Source organism: Puntigrus tetrazona, chromosome 14 (genome assembly GCF_018831695.1).
Source record: "Puntigrus tetrazona isolate hp1 chromosome 14, ASM1883169v1, whole genome shotgun sequence".
Taxonomy (NCBI): Eukaryota; Metazoa; Chordata; class Actinopteri; order Cypriniformes; family Cyprinidae; genus Puntigrus; species Puntigrus tetrazona.
In genome coordinates this window covers 6,289,392-6,309,964 of record NC_056712.1, presented here as the reverse complement: position 1 = coordinate 6,309,964, position 20,573 = coordinate 6,289,392, and the positions used below count along the sequence as shown (strand labels likewise).

General features: G+C 42.6%; 2 protein-coding genes across 7 annotated transcripts; one reads left to right on the top strand and one right to left on the bottom strand.

Moving 5' to 3' along the window:
- Position 1: 1 nt before the first annotated feature.
- Positions 2-13,383, top strand: myot (myotilin). Of its 6 annotated transcripts, none has more exons than XM_043257181.1 (17): positions 12-167; positions 428-495; positions 1,040-1,090; positions 1,297-1,441; positions 3,161-3,208; positions 3,303-3,444; positions 3,727-3,750; positions 3,830-3,949; positions 4,108-4,252; positions 8,557-9,258; positions 9,852-10,098; positions 10,501-10,538; positions 10,768-10,903; positions 11,106-11,313; positions 11,791-11,956; positions 12,083-12,216; positions 12,991-13,383. In XM_043257181.1, exons 3-17 carry the CDS (start codon positions 1,083-1,085, stop codon positions 13,113-13,115), a joined length of 2,388 nt encoding a protein of 795 aa, XP_043113116.1. In that variant the 5' UTR covers positions 12-167; positions 428-495; positions 1,040-1,082; the 3' UTR covers positions 13,116-13,383. The 6 variants fall into 6 exon arrangements, with proteins under 6 accessions (XP_043113120.1, XP_043113117.1, XP_043113118.1 ...); XM_043257180.1 differs by having other exon boundaries at positions 428-504; XM_043257182.1 differs by lacking the exon at positions 428-495 and having other exon boundaries at positions 10-167; positions 3,833-3,949.
- A 288-nt stretch (positions 13,384-13,671) lies between these two features.
- Positions 13,672-19,415, bottom strand: hdac3 (histone deacetylase 3). The gene is made up of 15 exons (XM_043257195.1): positions 19,218-19,415; positions 18,540-18,622; positions 18,326-18,468; positions 18,129-18,210; positions 17,899-17,955; positions 17,748-17,803; positions 17,528-17,661; positions 17,366-17,446; positions 16,745-16,818; positions 14,928-14,992; positions 14,771-14,860; positions 14,633-14,691; positions 14,452-14,531; positions 14,154-14,311; positions 13,672-14,038 (listed from the first exon to the last, which is right to left on the bottom strand). The coding sequence occupies exons 1-15, from the start codon at positions 19,270-19,272 to the stop codon at positions 13,969-13,971; spliced, it is 1,287 nt and encodes a 428-aa protein (XP_043113130.1). The 5' UTR covers positions 19,273-19,415; the 3' UTR covers positions 13,672-13,968.
- Between the last annotated feature and the right edge of the window lie 1,158 nt (positions 19,416-20,573).

Genomic DNA, 20,573 nt, shown 5'->3' with positions numbered 1-20,573 from the left:
TCTCCGGTTCTTCCACCGGTCAGAAGACATCCAGGCTAAGAGGGGGCAAGCGAGACTAGCGGTGCGCTCTCTTCGAGGGGGGAAGAGTGCAGCAAGGTGGTCTTCCCGTCTTCCTTCGGCCCCGGTGTCGTCAGCCCGGTGGGACTCCCTGTCCCGTCCACACTCAGGTAGGGCTCGGGTTAGGAGACCGGTGCACTCGGGTGGAAGGTGAGGGGCCTTGATGGAGGCTTTCGGTCGGGTTGTGAGTTCAGATATATTCACGTCGAGCTGCTCGTGTTGTATCCGGCTGAAATGTATGCTTGCAGCTGCTACTTCACTACACTCTTTCAAAACAATCGATTTTAATTAGTTTGAGAACGCGCACTATCTAGGAAGCCGCGTAACGATCCAGATGCGATGTTTTGTCTCTGCTCTTGATTATAAACAGTGCGACTGAACTCGAGCTGTAGGTGCTGTTTTACCTGGATGAGGTGTTCACCAGCCGGTTCCTGATCAGTAAGACTGGTATTGATGAATTTATGATATCTCATTATTTGAGGTGGCCCTTTCCAGTCCAGTGCAGGGTGAAAGATTTATCCTGCACCATGTGTTTCTAAATGCAACACACTGAAGGCACAACCAAATTAGCCCGGGGAGCTGCTCAGGTTTCGTTGCTTCACTCTTCTGAGGCTTAGAGTCACTGCACTGCTATGAATAAACTCTCACGAAGCCAACAATCTGTTTACAAATCTCGCTCGAGAATAATTAAAGGGACTGCATTCAACTTACCCTCGGATTTTAATATAATGGTTTTGTGGTGTGTTTTGAGATGTGTGAGCCTTGCTTTGGGAACCCAGCTAAAGTTTGTGATTCATTATTTTCGACAAAATCATCCTTCGAGGTGAAGAATACTCTATGGACGATAACCTCGATACCTTCAGTACTGACTAAGGCCACGTCAAAGACTTGATTTGAGAGACAGGGTCACATTTATTCACAGAAATGCTCGTGGCCTCCTGCTGTCCTTAACTCAGTATTTCTGTTTCCTTGACTTTCCCAGTGCCTCCTGCTGGGCTCATCAACTCTTCTGAGATTCAGGAAACATGGCACAGTAAGAGACACACCATGCTTTCAAAGAAATTGTTTAATTCTTGTTTAAATCCGAAGGCTTCGGTAAATCTGGTGTATATATGTGAAAGCAAGCCAGTACAGTTTCAGTAGCAGAGCAGAAGTTCTGGCGTGTAAGCGATGCAGCGGCATTAATGGTAGACGTAATGAAAGTAATTACGTAATGCAGTTGTCTCTCGACTCTTTCAGGATTCAGAAAAAAACCTCCACTATGTCCCTGACTATATCCTCATGCTCCCGAGACACGTCGTCCTCCTCTTCATCATCCTCTTCCTCCACTACAGTGCAGAGGCTCTCCAGTTCAGTACAGCCCGTCTGCTTCAGTCCTCAGATGGTAAGAACACAAAACACACACCTGTTCGCAGAAAACTTTACGGAAAACTTTTTTTGCAACATAAAATCATTTACTGCAAACAAAGTCCCACGCATCTTCACGAACACACCGCACATATCAGTTCATTCAGTTTCTAAAAGAAGCAGCACGCTGATGGCTTCAAGACGAGGAGGATTCATACTGAAACGCATCGAAGCATTGAGCAGTTAGTTACCAAAGAGATCGGTTCTGCTGTGGTGCACTTCAGGTCTCCTTTATACCTTGAATGAAAGCTTTTGATCGCTGAATATTAATCACTTAAACCCCTTTCTTTTACTGGTCACTTACTCTCAGAAAGAAACTTGACATGTTCTGAAGGATTTATAGAGGAATGTATTTAACACAATTCTTTAATTTAACTTTATCTCTTTATCTATGATTTCTATTATTGTCCGGTCACTGCCTTTAAAACAGTGTGTGTACAGGGAAGGGTTTAATCAGTCATATACACACATTTAATGATTAAAAAAAGAAAAGAAAAGCAACACTTCATGATATCTCACATCAAAGCGAGGTTTTGTCCCCACTTTTTGTCTACATTCATTAAAATGTAATACAATCTTCATCTCTTCAGAGTCCATCCCTGTCAGACCGGCTCAGATATGTTTAATAGTTGATATGTTAATATCTTCCAGTTTCTGAGGAAAGATTTGAAATATTGAGATCCTTTGTCTTTCATCAACAGAGAAAACTGAACGGCTGCTGCATGAACTCTGTATGTTTTGTGAAAGAAAAGAAAATTTGTCAACTATGTAAGACGCTACCAGAAGACTTTGTGTTTCGGTGATATAATAAAATACTTAACTCTGTATAATGTGAATAAAAGCTCCCTTTTTGTTGTGTTTGTTTTAATACAGTGATGTTTTTGATAGGTTCAGGTTTTGGTGAGCACCTTCACATGTGTCCTCTCCCTCAGAGGAATATCATAATCATATTTCATTGTGATGTTTTCTGTTATGTGAAATCTCTCTGCTGACATGGCTATGTGTTTGGAAACATCTTCAATGCTGTTAAAATAAAGTTGAAATTCTATTACATAGTTCAGTAAAAACACATTTTGGGAGACTGAATCAAAGCGTGGCTCAGTAGTTAGTTCATAAGTGTAGTTTATTTAGTCTGGGTACTGTGTCATTTAATAAAAATATCATTATATATCTTTTGATTTTCCATCAGATATATCCTGGCTAGCTGGTGTCTCAAGTTAGCATCAGGAAGCTAGTTAGCTAGCCACTTAGCATCAGCTTGTATTTATTATCATTTTTAATCCATGATTGTTGATGATATTCTATTTTAAGCGAAACTGCGTGTACTCTGTATGTATTTCATTTTGTGTTTCGCTTCATGATAAATAAAAGTAGTTTGTTTTACCTTTTAAACAAGAACATTAAACATGTAGTACTTTCTTGAGCTCTGAAGTCTTAAAGTAAGAACGTCATAGATTTCTAATGTAATTAAGGATTAAATTATATTTAATATGAAACATGCAGTAAAAAGTATAATATTATGCTTTAGAATGCTGTGAAGTTTTTTAAAGACAGACACTCAAAAAGTATAGAAACACTTCACTACTGTTTAGCACAGATAATAAAATGCTCTCTTTAGGGATAAATACAATATATATGTGTGTCTTCTTCTCACTGTGCGAGTATGAATTATAGATTATTGTTATGTTTTGTTCAGGTTCAAAACACAAACCAGGGTTCTGGAGTGTCTCCAACTTTTGTGAAGGTAAAGCAGCAATAAGACGCCGTCCACTTTCAGCTGAGTGCACGAGTGTGAAGTCGTCACGTGTGTGTGTGTGTGTGTGTGTGTGTGTTCTCAGTGTCTTCATGACGTGAGCACGGTGAAGGGTCAGCTGGTGGTCCTGGAGTGCAGGATCAGAGGAACACCTCCGCTGCAGATCTCCTGGTTCAGAGAGAACGAGCAGATCATCGACTCGGCCGACTTCCGCATCCTCAGAAAGAGTGAGTGATCACTGCAGCGCTTTACGTGTGCTTTAAAGGAAGAGCTCACCCCAAAATAAAAAAAGGTTCACGTTTGCATTCAGGATTAAAAATGTGCTGGTATCAGTGACATTCATGCATTTTTAACATTTATACAAAATATGCAAAAAAATTACCAGCGAAACGGAGAAAATCAAGAAATTAAATTGTTTGCAAGACCACCTTACAGGTTTCATTACGAGCCAATCGACTGAAACGGTTCCTTACTGTATTTTTTTTTTCTTTATCCTATGCCTTTTTCAGAGGCAAGTTCAGCTTCTGTTCCTGGTGAGTCCACATTTATCTGAAAGATGGTGCATGAAGGGATGGATCCCCAGACTTGTAACTCTTCTCTGTTTTCTCACAGAAGAGCTGTGCACCCTCGTGATCACAGAGGCGTATCCGGAAGATTCTGGAATATTTAAATGCACAGCATCAAATCAGTTTGGAGCAGTAACATGTAGTGCCATGCTTGAAGTATATACAGGTAACCTTCTTGTTTGACTTCATGCATGCACGAAAAAAATCTAAATTAATGTATGCATGTCTTAAGTTATTCGTTTAACAGTCGTCAGCATTTTGCAAACAATGACGAGGGAAAGAAAAGCAACGCGAGGTTAAATAAAGTGCTTTGGTTCTTTGAAGACCTAGAGGAGGTGTTGGGAGAGGAGGATGAGCCCTCGTCTCTGAGCTCAGCTGGACTGGAGCCCTCATCTCTACAGGACACACTGATTCCTCCTCCAGAGTGGCCGGACAGTTCTGAGGAAGAGACTGCTGCTCCTGTAGCACGGTACGACACTTTCCAGCATTTCAGGCGTTGCCAAGACGTTAAGACGTCAACATGTAGTCCAAAGACTTACTCGGATCAGTATAGTAATGATACGATGACGTCTCCAAAAAGAGATGAAGCTGTCCAGCTGCAGATGAGGATTTTACTCAGTGCCTTGCTGCCAGACAGAAACCACAGGAAGCCAAAGAGTGAAGAAGAAAAAAGTAAGCTATAAGTTTCCTAAACGAACAGATGCACTTCTGATTCAGAATAAAATAAGGCGGATGCAGAGACAGAAGCTAAACGTGTGAGAAAGCCCTTTGATCGCGTTCTTGCTGAATAGCTGCAGTGTTAGAAACTGCTTCATTACCACAGAAACACAAAAGAGCACAATGCTTCCTTACAGAAGAGCTCAATGAGAGACGCAATGCACAGTCAGGAAAAATTGAATTGTTTCTTTAAACACTTTAAATACTAATAATATCATTTCATACTGTTTGATTATATTATATTAGCTGTGATAGAATTTTATTTTATAAATATATTTGCATGTATTCATGAATACTGTATCGACTTTAGTGTTAGCTAATTGGAAGTTAAATGTAAATCAAGTCAAATTAAATTATGGAACAGATTTTAAAACATTGTGCTTGCGTGCAGATCAGTTGTTTTATATAATGACACTAAGAACAAAGAACATAGGGCCCAATACAGGACCTTGAGGTTCCCCACAGATAATGGATGTAGATGAATAGGATCTGTTCCCCGTTCTAGCGGTTCTGTTCTGTCTGTAATGCTGGAAGCGAATCACAGCAATACAGAGTCAATAAGTAGTAATAAAAAAGGAATGGCAGAGGAGCAAAATGATCCAGTAATGTCTGGAAAGTTTTGAGAAAACAAGATGGTTTCAAAGACCAAAACAGTAAGAACAGAGGATAATGATGACAAGCAGGTAAACACCACTGACATGTGGGTACACAGATAACCAGGTGAACCTTCATACAATACTGATTTCTTCAAAACAGATTTACAGAAAACAGTTCAGTGATACGAACAGAATTCAATTCTGCAAACATGTTTTACCGTACATTCAGACAAATTAGTATTACAGTGTCACTGACCGAGTCGAGCTCGTGAAAATACGTTTCAAAGAGCTGTTGAATAATCTTTGTGAAGGTTCTTCTTTTCTCTTTGCAGTTAAAGTCAGTAGCTTCAAGTAGGTTGCAAGCATTAATTTCGATTACTGTGACATGAAGATCCTTATAAATGTGCCCACTATTAACCTGAACAAACCTATCTATCATGTAGCTGTTGAGGCATGCAACACTCACCTTTAGTCTAGACGGCAAGAATAAGCTACTAGATGCATTCACTTTTGCTGAGGTTTTCTCCTGATTTGCTGTCCATACGTTGTCCGAGGGTTGAATGGGTGGTTCCTGTAGAGCGGTGGGGCGTGAGCTGCTCGTCACTCACATAGCTTTCTATAGATAAACAGCCCCGCAGGATCTCAATGAGAGAACAGATGCCAGAGAACCGCTCTACACCTTTACATACAGCTGATCTTACTGCCTAGCAAACTAATCTAAAAGAGCAGGTAAGTGCAAGATTAAATCTTTGACACTTTACTACGATCAGCCTCGAAGTTGATACACGTGCTCCAGCAGCTCGATTTCAGTGACTGAATCATTTCAGTAATGCATGTTCGGTCCTTTCACATTTTGTGTTCAGGAGGTAATTTAAAGTATGTAAAAGTCTATGTTCTGTAGGTTCGTGAGTCGCTGCTCATCACCCGAGACGTTCAGCCTTCACTCACTGTGTGTTTGTTTAGGATCTGTCGCTGGTTAGGAGACGATTTAATACGTTAATGATCCGGTCCTGCTGTCGTGATAAAGAAAGGCTTTTTTCATCCTGCACAATTCTGAAAATTGAACGCCAAAAATGAATCTTTTAGGATTTGACCGCAAACTCATTTGTACAAACACTTGATGTTTTCGCGTCCATTAAAGGAGAAGATTCTTTGTTAAATATTCTTGTCTTATTATGCTCAGATGTGTTCATACAGATCAAGTTCTGCGTTCACTGACGTAAAGATATTCTAAAATTCATTGTCATATTCAAGTTGTTATGATCATTTAATTTCTTTATATATTTTTTCTCTTTGCTCACATATATATGTGTATCCTACTTAATTACAAACTAATATGAATATCAGTATGCACACGCTTTTATGTTGAGTAGTGCTTTTACCCCCACAAACATATACATTGTTATAAGCTACGGAGCTGTTACTGAAGTGAATGACATTTAGTGAGCTCTGCCTTTATTCTCAATGACCTCCAGGCAGGGTAAGTGAGTGCCAGTGAGGCTGGAAATGAACTGCACCTGTCATGTCTGTCAGTCCGGCGTCATGGCACTTTTTTTAGCCTCAGAAACACAGCAGCCGTATGCAGAAGCCCTGCCATGTTCATTAAAGGGTGAAAACGATTATTTACTCTTAAAACGCATTACATGTATACGTTGTAGTTTTCTGTATGTTGAGTGATCATTTCAGAAACATTATTAGCGTTTTAACTATTGTGTTATTTAGCCTCGTTTCCCCTCCTTGAGGCACAGAGTTGTTGAGAGGAGCCATCGGTCAAGCTCTCAGTAACACCGCTGTTTGTTTGAGGAGCCTAACCAGCATGACACAGCAACAAAGAGTCGACCAATAGCGCGTGTTTGGGGGCGGAGCTTTGAGTTTGGGGGTGGGCTCAGGAGACCGATTAGTTTTGCTACTTACTGATTCTGTCAGGATTTACTGAAGATATGCTGTGAACAATTAGTGATGAGAAGGCATGGATTCAGCTGGGAGAACATCTAACAACTAAATATTTATACATCAGGTATTCATGAAAAATCTTAGTGCTATGAGTTGCTCCTAGAGACAAAATTCAAAGAACATTCTTAGAAATGTGGGTGTTTCCTTTTAAGATTAAAGAAAAGATCCTAGTAAAGAAAAAAATTATTTCAGAAAGCATCTTAACCCTTAAAAAAGTCTTAAGGACAACCAACAGTCTTCACAAAAGCAACTGGGTCAGACCCACCTCCTCACTGAGATAAAAGTTGTTGTCTTTCTCTTGCTCTCATATTGGTCCTGAATCACTTTTAAGATAAACCTCTGAGAGGATTCTTTAATCTTTAAGGATACAGGTCTGTAACATGATTAGCTATAAAAGGGATGTCTCTTAGTCTCTTAGAGTCCCTCAGAATTAAAGATGGCCAGAGGCAAGCGTATGTAAAAAGATGGTGGAATACTTTAAAAATAATTTTCCTTAATGTCACATCGCTAAGACTTTGCAAATCTCATCATCTACAGGGCATAGCATTATCAAAAGGTTCAGAGAAACTGGGTGTTAGGGACAAGGCCGAAGATCTGTTGGATGCCTGTGGTCTTCAGGTTCTCTGATGGCACTCATCACACGATTCTGTCATTTACTTTACTGAATGGGCCCAGGAATACTTCCAGAAACCACTGGCCTGGAGAAATTTTGAAGTTTAAATTTCAAAGTGTAACAGTGCTCTGTGGTCAGACGAGTTCAAATTTGATCTTCTTGATCCTCCGGACTAAAGAGGAGGAGATCTTCAGCGTGTCATCAGTGTTCAGTTCACAAGCATCATCTCTGATGGTATGGAGGTGTATAAGAGCATACGATACGAGCAGCTTTATGCTTTGGAAAGCACTATGAAAGTCTGAGAGATATATAAAGGTTTTAGAGGAACATATGCTCCCCTCCGGATGACACCTACTTCAGAGAAGGTCTTGTGTATTTCAGCAGGACAGTATTAAACCACATACTGCAGATATTACAACAGCGTGACTTCATAGTAGAAGAGTCCAGAGCTGAACTGACCTGCCTATAGTCCGGATCTTTCATATAGAGAACATTTTGAGCATCACTGAACAAAAAAATACGTCAAAGGTGACCACAAACTCAGCAGCTAGATCAGGCGAGAACTGGACTGAATTCAAACACCAGAACTTCAGACACCTTCAAACTGCTGCGAAAAGAAGAGCAGATTCTACACAATGATAAACATCCAAGAATTTTACAACCTGTAGCAGGCACCAGATTTGAAATGATTCAGTGGATAAAATGCTACAATTCTCAGTTTAAACATGTTATAAAATATTGGCTCATGTGATTTTTCAGTTTTCGTTTTATTTAAATTCAGGTTGTAATGCATACATTCCTTTTGTTCAAACTCATTCACTTGACTGAAAATCATCAGTGTGAACTCCTTTTTTTTGCACTACCTAATCCAAGTTAATATACTATCTCCTTCAGGGTGCCGGAGTCTCCTGTGGACACGGAGAGCAAACAGGCTCCTGCCAGCCAGACGACTGAAGCTGCAGAGCTCTCCTCGATGAGCAAACCTGATCCTCCAGCAAAGGGGGTTAAAAACAGTGTCCCACATCCATTCCTTCCCACCAGCAAGCTGAGTAAACCGACGGAGCCCAGAGGCAGCGCCATGAACGTGGCTGACCTGCCCACCTTCTCGCCATCGCTGTACCCCCCCAGTGCCTTCAACTATGAGCGCCCTCGGCATTTCATCCAGTCCCTGCCCAGCTTCCAGACGGCCGACAGCGAGGTCAGCAAACCCAACAACCTCAGTCCCCCGGCTTCGACGGCTGCTCCGTTCCTGAGCCCTCCTCAGCCCGGACCCGCTCGGACCTCCATGAGCTCAAGCATGACTTTGATTCCTAAACCACAAAGCTCTCCAAACAACGAGAAACTATCATCAGCAGCTTTCCTGTCCTCTGTCCTGCCTTCCCTGCCGAGCTCCCAGGCCAAATGCAAGTCCATACCTCAGTCTCCCTCTCCGCGGCGCTCCCCCAGATCCCCCAGCCCAGCGCCGAGAGCCCAGGAGCCGCCGCTGGACCACGCTCCTGCAGCCGTCCCACCCCGGATATCTCAAGATACCCCAAAAACAGCTGCTCCACCTCCACAGCCCCCTCCTGCGTCTCACATCAGCTACACACCCAACACGTAAGACAGTGATCTTACACACTGGAACCTTCGGAAAACTAGACCTTTTTAAAGACTTAGTTGTTTAATGTCTCTTTTAGCTTTCAGTTTTCTGAGAGTGTCCTCAGCCTCAGGTCGTTGGAGAGTTTGTTTGTTTGTTTGTTTGGAGAAAAGTGTCTCTGCAGTGGATGGGTGCCGTCAGAATGAGAGCTGATGAAAATTTCTCCCACATAGAATCATTTTGCGCAGATTTCTCTCCTGATTCAGACCAGAGCTGTTTTTCACTGGAGGAAGAGTTGTTATGGATTATTAGCAACAGTTTGAAAGCATTTTAATGATGAACTTATTTCTTACAAACATTCATTTTTTATGTTGTTGTGATAGACTGGATTATTGAGATGTTTTTATCAGCTGTTTGGACTCTCATTCTGACGGCACCCATTCACTGAAGAGCATCCACTGCTGCAAAAACACACATCTCCAAATCTGATGAAGAAACACACTCATCCTACTCTTGGAAGAACTGACGGCGAGCACATTTTCAGTAAATGTACATTTCTGACTGAACTGCTCCTTCAAACGTATGAATAAAATGCCACGGACTGTTTTCACAGCTTGCCAAAGCCGATCTTGAAGAAGACTGTTTCCAGACCAGTGTCTCGCGCCACAGACGAACAGATCCAGGGTTCGAAAGATGCTCTCATCCAAGACCTTGAAAAGAAGCTACGGAACAAAGCTCCTCAATATAGGACCCTTCAGAAGATGTCTTATGAGGAGCGGATGGCGAGAAGGTTGTTGGGAGCAGATAATGCCGCCTCAGTGTTTGATCTTGAAAATTCGTTCGGTTCACAGCCTCCTCAGGTATTGTCATTTTGGGTTTTTGATGTGACTTCTGAATACTTTTCTCAAAGCTTGAGTTGTTAGACACTATGCAGTGATCAAGGCTTTATAGTCCTACAGAGAACCGCAGGTAATGCTAAATCCCCTGCTAATCAAGAGATAAGAGTATCCTTCATACTTCATTCCCATTTGTTACCATCACTCTAGCTGCCAGGAATTTTCAAAGCCAGACCAAACAGATAACAGTCTGCCCATAGGCCTAAAATAGCATGAGCAAAACCCATGTGGTCTGCAGCTATCCTATTCATCACGATGCTATTATTACAGTAGCACCAGCACATGCACAAGGTTTTAGTTTGTCTGTCTGTCTATCTATGATATTTTGTACTGTTATTTAGCACATGTTATGCACTGTTCTAACAGCCAGGCTCTCCAGAAGATCTCCAGCCTGGAGGAATATGGTAAATGTCTCTTTGCATTAGGAGCATCCGTTTGGAGTTTGTCTCTCATTATTGCGCATGCACACCTAACTCTTCTGACACCCTTTAGAGCTGATGAATGAACACCAGCTGATGTGAGTGACTGACTTGTGGGTGATTGTCTAATGCTCCGAGCCCGTGCTGCTTCGTGTAAACTTCGTTCGGTCGGGTTTCTGTCCCATTCGGCTGATTTCCACCGTTTCTTGCACAGGGCCAGAAAGAATCGGCCTGCAGGAGACGGTACAGAGGCCTCCACCATCCAAGAGAAGTGTTTCGCTCCGCGTTTTGTACAAGTGCCTCAAGATCTTTCTGTCGAAGAGGGACGATTCTGCAGGATTGATTTTAAGGTAGTTATCATTTATAGATATAATAAAACACCCTGCATGCATTTTACGTATTACTCCAAAAAAAGCTCATTTTATAAACCCTATGCGGAAAGTAACATTATACTGCTGCTTATTAACATTTTTACAGAAATCCGGTTGTAGTGATATCTTCACAAATTCTATACTTTTAACACTTTTCATTGTCTTTCCCTCTGTTCTGCAGGTCGTAGGTCTGCCCACGCCAGATATCTCGTGGTATCTGGACGGGAAACTCATCCGGCCCGATGATTATCATAAGATGCTGGTGTGTGAGAAAAGCGTGCACTCCTTCATCATCGAGATCGTGACCATTCATCACGCAGGTGTTTATGAATGCGTGGCCAAGAACCGAGCCGGAGAGAGCCACTTCTCCCTGCGTCTGGATGTGATCGGTGAGCGCTCTCCAGGGTCTTCTTCTTTTGTCTGGCCCTGCTTTTAGCCTAAAAGTTGCGATGACAACATGTGTGGAGAAAAATGAAGGTGCTCAAATACTTCGGCAAGGCAAATGTTCATTAATGATATTATGTGTTATGGAATGAGTACTAACCCAGTGCACGTCTGGAGCTTGATATTTTGTGCAGAATGAAGAGTGTACGATGCTCCCAAGATCAAAAGATTGGATTAAAGTCATCTTTACATGAGAGTAAACACATTTAAAGGTTTAGATGTGCTTCTGTAAGTCTCTCTGCATATGAGAGGAAATGGATGTAACTATCTGTCACAGAAAGTAGGTTACACTTTATTTTAAGATGTCCTTGTTATTTAAGTAGCCTACTGAGAAAAATTGCATGCACTTACTACTTAACTAATCATTGTTATTATAATAGTAAGCACCTGTGTAATGATCTGATTGTTGTGTGCGTCCTCAGCTCAGGAGCAGCTCTGTCCTCCCTCGTTCGTGGTGAAGATGAAGAACCAGCGGGTTCTGGAGGGAGACGGCGTCCGGCTCGAGTGTAAGGTGACGGCGTCTCCGGCTCCTCAGATCTACTGGAAGAAAGACAAGGAGATGCTGCGCGTCGACCCCAGGAGGATGAGGTCTGTGGTCTGAAGATAGCACTTTTACATTTATATGAATGAGGAGAATGCAGACTTTTCATGGTCGTAGAGCGTCTGGGGAAGTACGTCTGAAAGTGTGTGTGATGTGGAGGTGTCTGGTGTCAGTCTCTCTCAGGACGCTTTGGGAAAGCAGTGTCTGGTGATTGATCCAGTGATAAAGTCTGACTCGGGCTGGTACACGGTTTCTGCTATTAATGAAGCGGGCATGTCCACATGCAACACCAGGCTAGACGTGTCCAGTAAGTGCACTTGGTTCTGCTCTTATTATATTTATATATACCTATATAGTAATTGCTGGTCATTTTTAACTGAACAAAACAGGTGTTTTAGTTTAAGGTTAACAGACACACACAATAACACGCATGCATTTGAAACAATTAAATGAACTTAAAAGAGTTCAGTCAAAAACTGTAGGAAATGAATGGTAAGAGTTTGTTACAAAAGCTGACCGAAAGTTACATTTTTTGCAACATTAGCGTCAAATTTGTAACACATCTGGTTTAGATTTATGGCTTTGATGGTTTTGCAGTTTTAGAGAAAAAAAAACAATGCACATTTCTTTAAAAAATATTAAAGGCTCTTTTAGTGCATTTTTCATCCTTTTTTCTAAATGTTCATGATCAAGCAGTCATCAGCAGCACGGGTATATTTGTGGCAATAGCTACAGTCAAAATTATTATTATTTTTTAAGTAAACTTCCATTAATGCATTTAGTAAATTTCCTGCCATCATTACCAAAAACCGGTCATTTAATAATATTCATTGCTAAGAACTTGAAAGATTTGTTTGCTCCCTCAGATTCCAGATTTTCAAACAGCTGTATCAGATCTTGTATCCGATCATAACAAACCAGACATCAATGAGAGGACGATGTATTTTCTTTCAGATCACGTGTGCGTCTCTCATGGCTGGTTTTGTGGTCCAGGTCATTTCATAAAGCAGCGTGTGTAACGATGAGCAGAAATGTTGAGTGTCCCACCGCAGGTCACTTCTCTGAATGTGTTTCCCTGCAGCTCGTCTGAATAAGTCTGCTCCGGCCGTCAGGGGCCTGAAGTCTCTCCCAGCGCTGAGCCCGTTCTCCCCGAGGAGCTCCGAGCCGCAGCACACCGCCCCGCTGTACGAGAGCGAGGAGCTGTAGGTGTTCATGACACCAATGATGCATCTAACTCTTGTTTGTTAGACTGACGCTTTGATTCAGTATATGTGTGCAGTGCAGTCACTGATACACGCACAACTACATTGTGGTCGTATTTATGTGCTGAAAATTGTATTTGTTGGAACTTTTGTTACTAGTACAAAGGATTCGGTCAAATGTATTGATCACGGTCCTCAACACAGATATCATTTGTGTTCTATACGATGTGAGATGAACATCTGAGTAAAGATCTTTGTGAAAACACCACACATTTATCGGTGGGCTGGGTTTTTTTCTTCACCTGTTATGACATTATATATAGATATAGATAGAAGTATGCATCCAATTTATGGCTTACATAATGTGTATTTATGTACTGTGTATATGCATGAAAAAATTACATGCATACGTTTTTATATGGTATATAAATATTTTTAACATGCACCATTTTTCTTAATTATACACATACCTGTGTGTATTTAGATTTAAATAGTCAGTGTACACATTATGTAAACAAACTGCGCTGATATTTTCATACAAGTTAAGAAGCAAGAAAGACTCTTTTCCAAAAGATTTATTACAGAAACATTTTATAAACAAATTATGAAAAGGTCAAGAAAAATATTCTGTTATCATAACCACTTGGATGTTGGACATTAAAACATGAGAAGATCTCTGAGGCTCCTCAGAACACCGCTGGGCTTAGATGAACAGAAAACACTGTCATGACAATAAAAAGGTCCACATGTAAAACTACACAGATACAGTGCATGTGAAGAAAGAGAAGCTTCATCCACTCGACGGAACGCTGTTATAAGTACTAGAGATATGGCAAGGAGCAGACCACAGGTGATCTTCAGATCTCCACATCACTTTCTTTATCATTATCGTGGTCACCATCGTAAAACTCGTTCGCCGCTTCAGGCCTGGGATCAAACAGAAGATCAGGACATTCAGATCTTTCACAATATTAGTTATTTCACTGCAAGTCTCTTGATCATAAATCAAGCGCATGCAGACTGGTGGTCAGGTTGTGGTCACCTGGAGAAGTTGTCCTCTGAGCCGCGCTCATCAGGGTCAGCCTCGTCCGGACGCTCGTAGCTCAGCAGATCCGAGGGAACATCGTGGATCTGAACGCTCGGTGCGTGATTCAACATCTTCAAGTTCTCAAACACCGTCTGACGAATCTGCTCCAAATACTAGAAACACACCGTTACTTCAGACCCCATCCTCCAGACAGACGCCTTCAACCACAGCTCCTTTCACTTCTCTGCATTATTATATATACACATACAACACCAAAAGCTGATACTGATACTAAGAGGAAAAAGACTCGTACTTGTCTGGAATTCTGGTTTTCTATCCTTGTGCTGACGTCTGGGTGAAGTGTGAAGTCTGGAGCAAAATATTCAAAGTATTCTGTGAAGAGAAGAAATACAGAGAAGAAGAAACATCAACAAAACAACGAAGACGTGGAGTAAGAGAGCGGTCCTCTTCCTGTGACACAGACGCTCTCTTACCACTATACGGCAGCTCATCACTGATCGACTCCTCGACTAGCAAAGACGTTTCATATGTCCTGAAAGACACACAAAGATATCAGACATTCATGAAAATATCAGAAAGAGAACATTCCTCTGTTGATGATTTTAACGCACCAGCATCTGGCCACGTTTCGGACCGTGTATCCTCCTCCACCCAGAACAAGCAGCGGGATCTTGAAGCTCTTCACAAACTCCACACAATCTCTAAAAACACAAGGAGTTTTACCCACGAGCCCCAAAACACTGAGAAGATTAAGAGAAGTCTTCTTACCCGTGACCTCGTATGCTGAGATTGAAGCATCCTAAACGATCACAGCCCAGAGAATCAGCTCCACACTGAAGAGAGGACACACAGAGATGAGAGAGAGAGAGAGACAGAGAGAGAGAGAGAGAGAGAGAGAGAGAGAGAGAGAGACAGAGAGAGAGAGAGAGAGAGAGAGAGAGAGAGAGAGAGAGAGAGAGAGAGAGAGAGAGAGAGAGAGAGAGAGAGAGAGAGAGAGAGAGAGAGAGAGAGAGAGAGAGAGAGAGAGAGAGAGAGAGAGAGAGAGAGAGAGAGAGAGAGAGAGAGAGAGAGAGAGAGAGAGAGAGAGAGAGAGAGAGAGAGAGAGAGAGAGAGAGAGAGAGAGAGAGAGAGAGAGAGAGAGAGAGAGAGAGAGAGAGAGAGAGAGAGAGAGAGAGAGAGAGAGAGAGAGAGAGAGAGAGAGAGAGAGAGAGAGAGAGAGAGAGAGAGAGAGAGAGAGACAGAGAGAGAGAGAGAGAGAGAGAGAGAGAGAGAGAGAGAGAGAGAGAGAGAGAGAGAGAGAGAGAGAGAGAGAGAGAGAGAGAGAGAGAGAGAGAGAGAGAGAGAGAGAGAGAGAGAGAGAGAGAGAGAGAGAGACAGAGAGAGAGAGAGAGAGAGAGAGAGAGAGAGAGAGAGAGAGAGAGAGAGAGAGAGAGAGAGAGAGAGAGAGAGAGAGAGAGAGAGAGAGAGAGAGAGAGAGAGAGAGAGAGAGAGAGAGAGAGAGAGAGAGAGAGAGAGAGAGAGAGAGAGAGAGAGAGAGAGAGAGAGAGAGAGAGAGAGAGAGAGAGAGAGAGAGAGAGAGAGAGAGAGAGAGAGAGAGAGAGAGAGAGAGAGAGAGAGAGAGAGAGAGAGAGAGAGAGAGAGAGAGAGAGAGAGAGAGAGAGAGAGAGAGAGAGAGAGAGAGAGAGAGAGAGAGAGAGAGAGAGAGAGAGAGAGAGAGAGAGAGAGAGAGAGAGAGAGAGAGAGAGAGAGAGAGAGAGAGAGAGAGAGAGAGAGAGAGAGAGAGAGAGAGAGAGAGAGAGAGAGAGAGAGAGAGAGAGAGAGAGAGAGAGAGAGAGAGAGAGAGAGAGAGAGAGAGAGAGAGAGAGAGAGAGAGAGAGAGAGAGAGAGAGAGAGAGAGAGAGAGAGAGAGAGAGAGAGAGAGAGAGAGAGAGAGAGAGAGAGAGAGAGAGAGAGAGAGAGAGAGAGAGAGAGAGAGAGAGAGAGAGAGAGAGAGAGAGAGAGAGAGAGAGAGAGAGAGAGAGAGAGAGAGAGAGAGAGAGAGAGAGAGAGAGAGAGAGAGAGAGAGAGAGAGAGAGAGAGAGAGAGAGAGAGAGAGAGAGAGAGAGAGAGAGAGAGAGAGAGAGAGAGAGAGAGAGAGAGAGAGAGAGAGAGAGAGAGAGAGAGAGAGAGAGAGAGAGAGAGAGAGAGAGAGAGAGAGAGAGAGAGAGAGAGAGAGAGAGAGAGACAGAGAGAGAGAGAGAGAGAGAGAGAGAGAGAGAGAGAGAGAGAGAGAGAGAGAGAGAGAGAGAGAGACAGAGAGAGAGAGAGAGAGAGAGAGAGAGAGACAGAGAGAGAGAGAGAGAGAGAGAGAGAGAGAGAGAGAGAGAGAGAGAGAGAGAGAGAGAGAGAGAGAGAGAGAGAGAGAGAGAGAGAGAGAGAGAGAGAGAGACAGAGACAGAGAGAGAGAGAGAGAGAGAGACAGAGACTAGAGAGAGAGAGAGATGAGAGAGAGAGAGAGAGAGAGAGAGAGAGAGAGAGAACAGTTGAGAGAGAGAGAGAGAGAGAGAGAGAGAGAGAGAGAGAGAGACAGAGAGAGAGTGTCTCACCTGTAGGACTATACATGTAGGCTGGTAGAAGTCCACTACCTGTTTGATGACCGGCTGAAACAGTTGTCTGTAACCTGAAAGCATCAAAACAAAGAATCATTCTCTTCTCGGGTCTCTTGAGATCTTCTTTTCTGTGAAACTGATCAAAGTGAAAAGTTAAAACAAGAAAGTTATCATTCCCCACGACCTGCAGACCACTTTCCATCTGATCAACATCATTTAACATCAATTCACTGTTTACTGAAATTAAATAGAATTACAGCATGTTTTGGGATTAAGCTAGAGTCTGATCTTTTGTACTAAATGTATTCAGATCACTGTTTTTCACAGAAACTGAGGATTATTTATTTTGTTAGGGAGATGACTGGAAAATGATTCGTCACGGTCTGACCATAATTACTAAACCACAATTAACTATATATAAAAAAATACATAAAAAATATTAGCATCCACATCAGCAAACAATATCCTGTCATTTATTCTGGGTTCATGTGCTTCCTGGGATGTTTTTACTGACAGTAACAGCATCTTCACTAGCTGGTTACAGCACTAGTCTCTTCACACTGAAGGAGATGAGATGAAGCGCTGGTCTGTAGGTCACACGATGAAGGATGAACTCACTCTGGTCGTCTATACCGTCTCGCAGCGGCACATTCAGACAGTAGTATCTCCCGCTCTCAGCGCCCACCTCATACATATCACCTTCACACAGAGAAACACTGGGTTTTCAGCAGAACAAAACTCTACACGGGACTTCAATCAGGCCGTGAACCAACAACATACCGGTTCCTGGGAAAAAGTAGTTCCCGTATTTGTGGAAGGATACGGTCATGACTCTGTCTGTGAGATAAAACGCTTCCTGAACACCATCCCCGTGATGAATGTCGATGTCGATGTAGAGCACGCGCGGGTGATACCTGAGCGAAACACAACGAGCTTCCTGTATACATTCAGAATATATCGTTTTGAATGATGCTCTCTATAAAAAAAAGAGCGGACTTACTTTAAAAGTTCAAGAATACTGATGACAATATCATTAACGTAGCAAAATCCAGACGCCTGAAAATATATTAAAAACAACAAAAAGGTAATATAGAAGCTTTATAGAGATGTGCTTAAAGCGGTTTTCTTCATCTGAGGAAATAAACGCTTACCTCAAACTTTTTTGCATGATGTAAACCTCCGGCCCAGTTTATGGCGATGTCACATATCTATGGAATGAACGAATCATCAAAAACAATTCATGAGTTCAAAACCTTCGCTACGTTTCAAGTATTAGTTTGATTTTTATTTACAAATGTAAGTCTTTTTCAGCCCCGACCAAATGCATCATTTTAAACGAGCGTTCGTAACTGTATGCTTTATGATTTCATCCAAACCTGACCTTGTGGTTTAACTGAGTCGCTCCTTGCAAAGAAGCACCGGTGTATCTCGAACAAAACTCGAACAGACCAGGAAACACAGGACTGGGAGCACAAAAAAAACGTTCATTACCTACTTACGTTCATCAGCGTTCATTAAAACACAGCGTAATATCTCGTGCCGATATCTGAATGAAAACAACAAAAAAGGGACACTGACCAGTCGTCTCCTACGTTGAAGGCGTTGAGGCTCTTGGTGAAGCCCTGCATGTTGTTGGGACTGACCTTCTGCAGGAAGTCGATGTAGTCCTCCGAGTGGAAGCGGCACATGTCGTGCTGAGACGCCTTGTACGGCTTGAAGACCTGCACAGAGAGCTCTGCTCGTCAGGACCCGGGCCGGTCAAGAGAGAGCGGACCAAACAGACTCACCCTACCATCATCTTCTTGTAGAGGCCGTAGTGCAGCACCAGGCTGTGAGTGAGAGACAGCCGGTGAGGCTTCATCGGGTGTCCGGCCCCTGCAGACAGACACACAATAAAACTACATCACCCCATACCAGAAGACGCTTGGGCCTTTAAACCTGACATCACCTGACAGAGATAGTCAGCAATACATGTTACTAATCAAAAATGAAGTTTTGACACATCTACGGCAGGGAAATAATTAAGTCTCTTCATTGAACATGATCTTTATTTAATATTGAGTTCTGGCATGCTCCAGGGTCACACGTATTTCATTTCCTACTAGACACAACACTATAGCATGCACTAAGCGCTGAGCATCTTATCTTTAAAGCCCAAACACAGCTTATATAACGTTACACTGTAACAGTAACCCGTCAAATTCATTTTCTCTACATTAACAGCCAAACGAAGCATTTGTGTTTCTTTAACGTGCAGACACCGAGGAGATCTCGAGAGGAGACTCTGACTCTCAGCAGCCGCTCGTTTCTACACTGATTCTGCACGGTTTTGTTCATGAACACGTTCACCTGCACCGTACAGCCCACTGTGTTTAGAGCAGCACTGCGGACTAAAGCGTGTAGTTTCTCGTGTAAACACCGGGGATTAGCAGATTAGCCGCTCCTGCTAGCACACACAGCTCGGTCTCACCGTAGTGAAAGTTCCCCACGTCTGGGTCGTAGAAATACGCCGTGCGGTTCATCATCTTGACGCAGAGCCTGAATTTAAAAAAAGGTGATTTCTGACGCAATGAGAGAAAAGTGTTTTCATTTATTTACTCTTTGCATCTCACTGTCGCCATCTTCGTTACAGAACCGGAAGTGCTAGCTTCGTCTTCTTCGTGGCTCCTGCTGCTGCTGCGTAGCGCCACCTGACGACTACCACCAGACACACACACACACACACACACACACACACACACACACACACACACACACACACACACACACACACACACACACACACACACACACACACACACACACACACAGAGAGAGAGAGACTCACATACATACACACACACACACACACACACACACACACACACACACACACACACAGAGAGAGACAGACACAGACACACACACACACACACACACACACACACACACAGAGACTCACACACACACACACACACACACACACACACACACACACAGAGAGAGAGAGACTCACACACACACACACACACCACACCCACACAGAGAGACTCACACACACACACACACACACACACACACACACACACACACACACACAGAGACTCACACAGACTCACACACACAGAGACTAACAACACACACACACACACACACACACACAGACTCACACACACACACAGAGAGACTCACACAGACACACACACACACACACACACAGACTCACACACAGACACACACACACACACACACGCCTTGAGCTTGGCTCCGGTCTGTGTGAGGTTTGCTCAGACACAATCTGACGCCTTCATTTCTCTGCTAGTGTTTTCATTGACGGAGAACGGTGTGATCTCGGAGTCAGGCTGTGAATATCAGCTTCCTAAACACTGCTTTGTGGAGCTTTAAAACCTTTACCAATCATTTGTTCCAGAGTTTCGAAACGCTAAAGTGATTCTAATTGAAGCTCTGTGTTAAAGAGCACCTAGTATGCAAAATCCACGAACCCATGAAGCAGTGTTATATATAGATGACACGGTTATGTAATAAAAATGAATAGTTAGGAGTTATGGTCCGATTAACCAACTTGTAAACAAAACAAACCCTACAAACGAATGAAATAACACATTTTACAGACACTTCCTGTTCATTTGATGATTTATCAGTTGCATTTAATTAGTGCTGTATAACAATCAATCACAATCAGCTGCATACACACAGTATATACATATGTGTATGTATCTAAGACAAATGTGTAACGTTTTTACATGTAAAATATTTCTATATAATATCAATTATATGAATAGAAATACATGCATGTAAATATTTTCTAAAAGTATACCGGATGTGG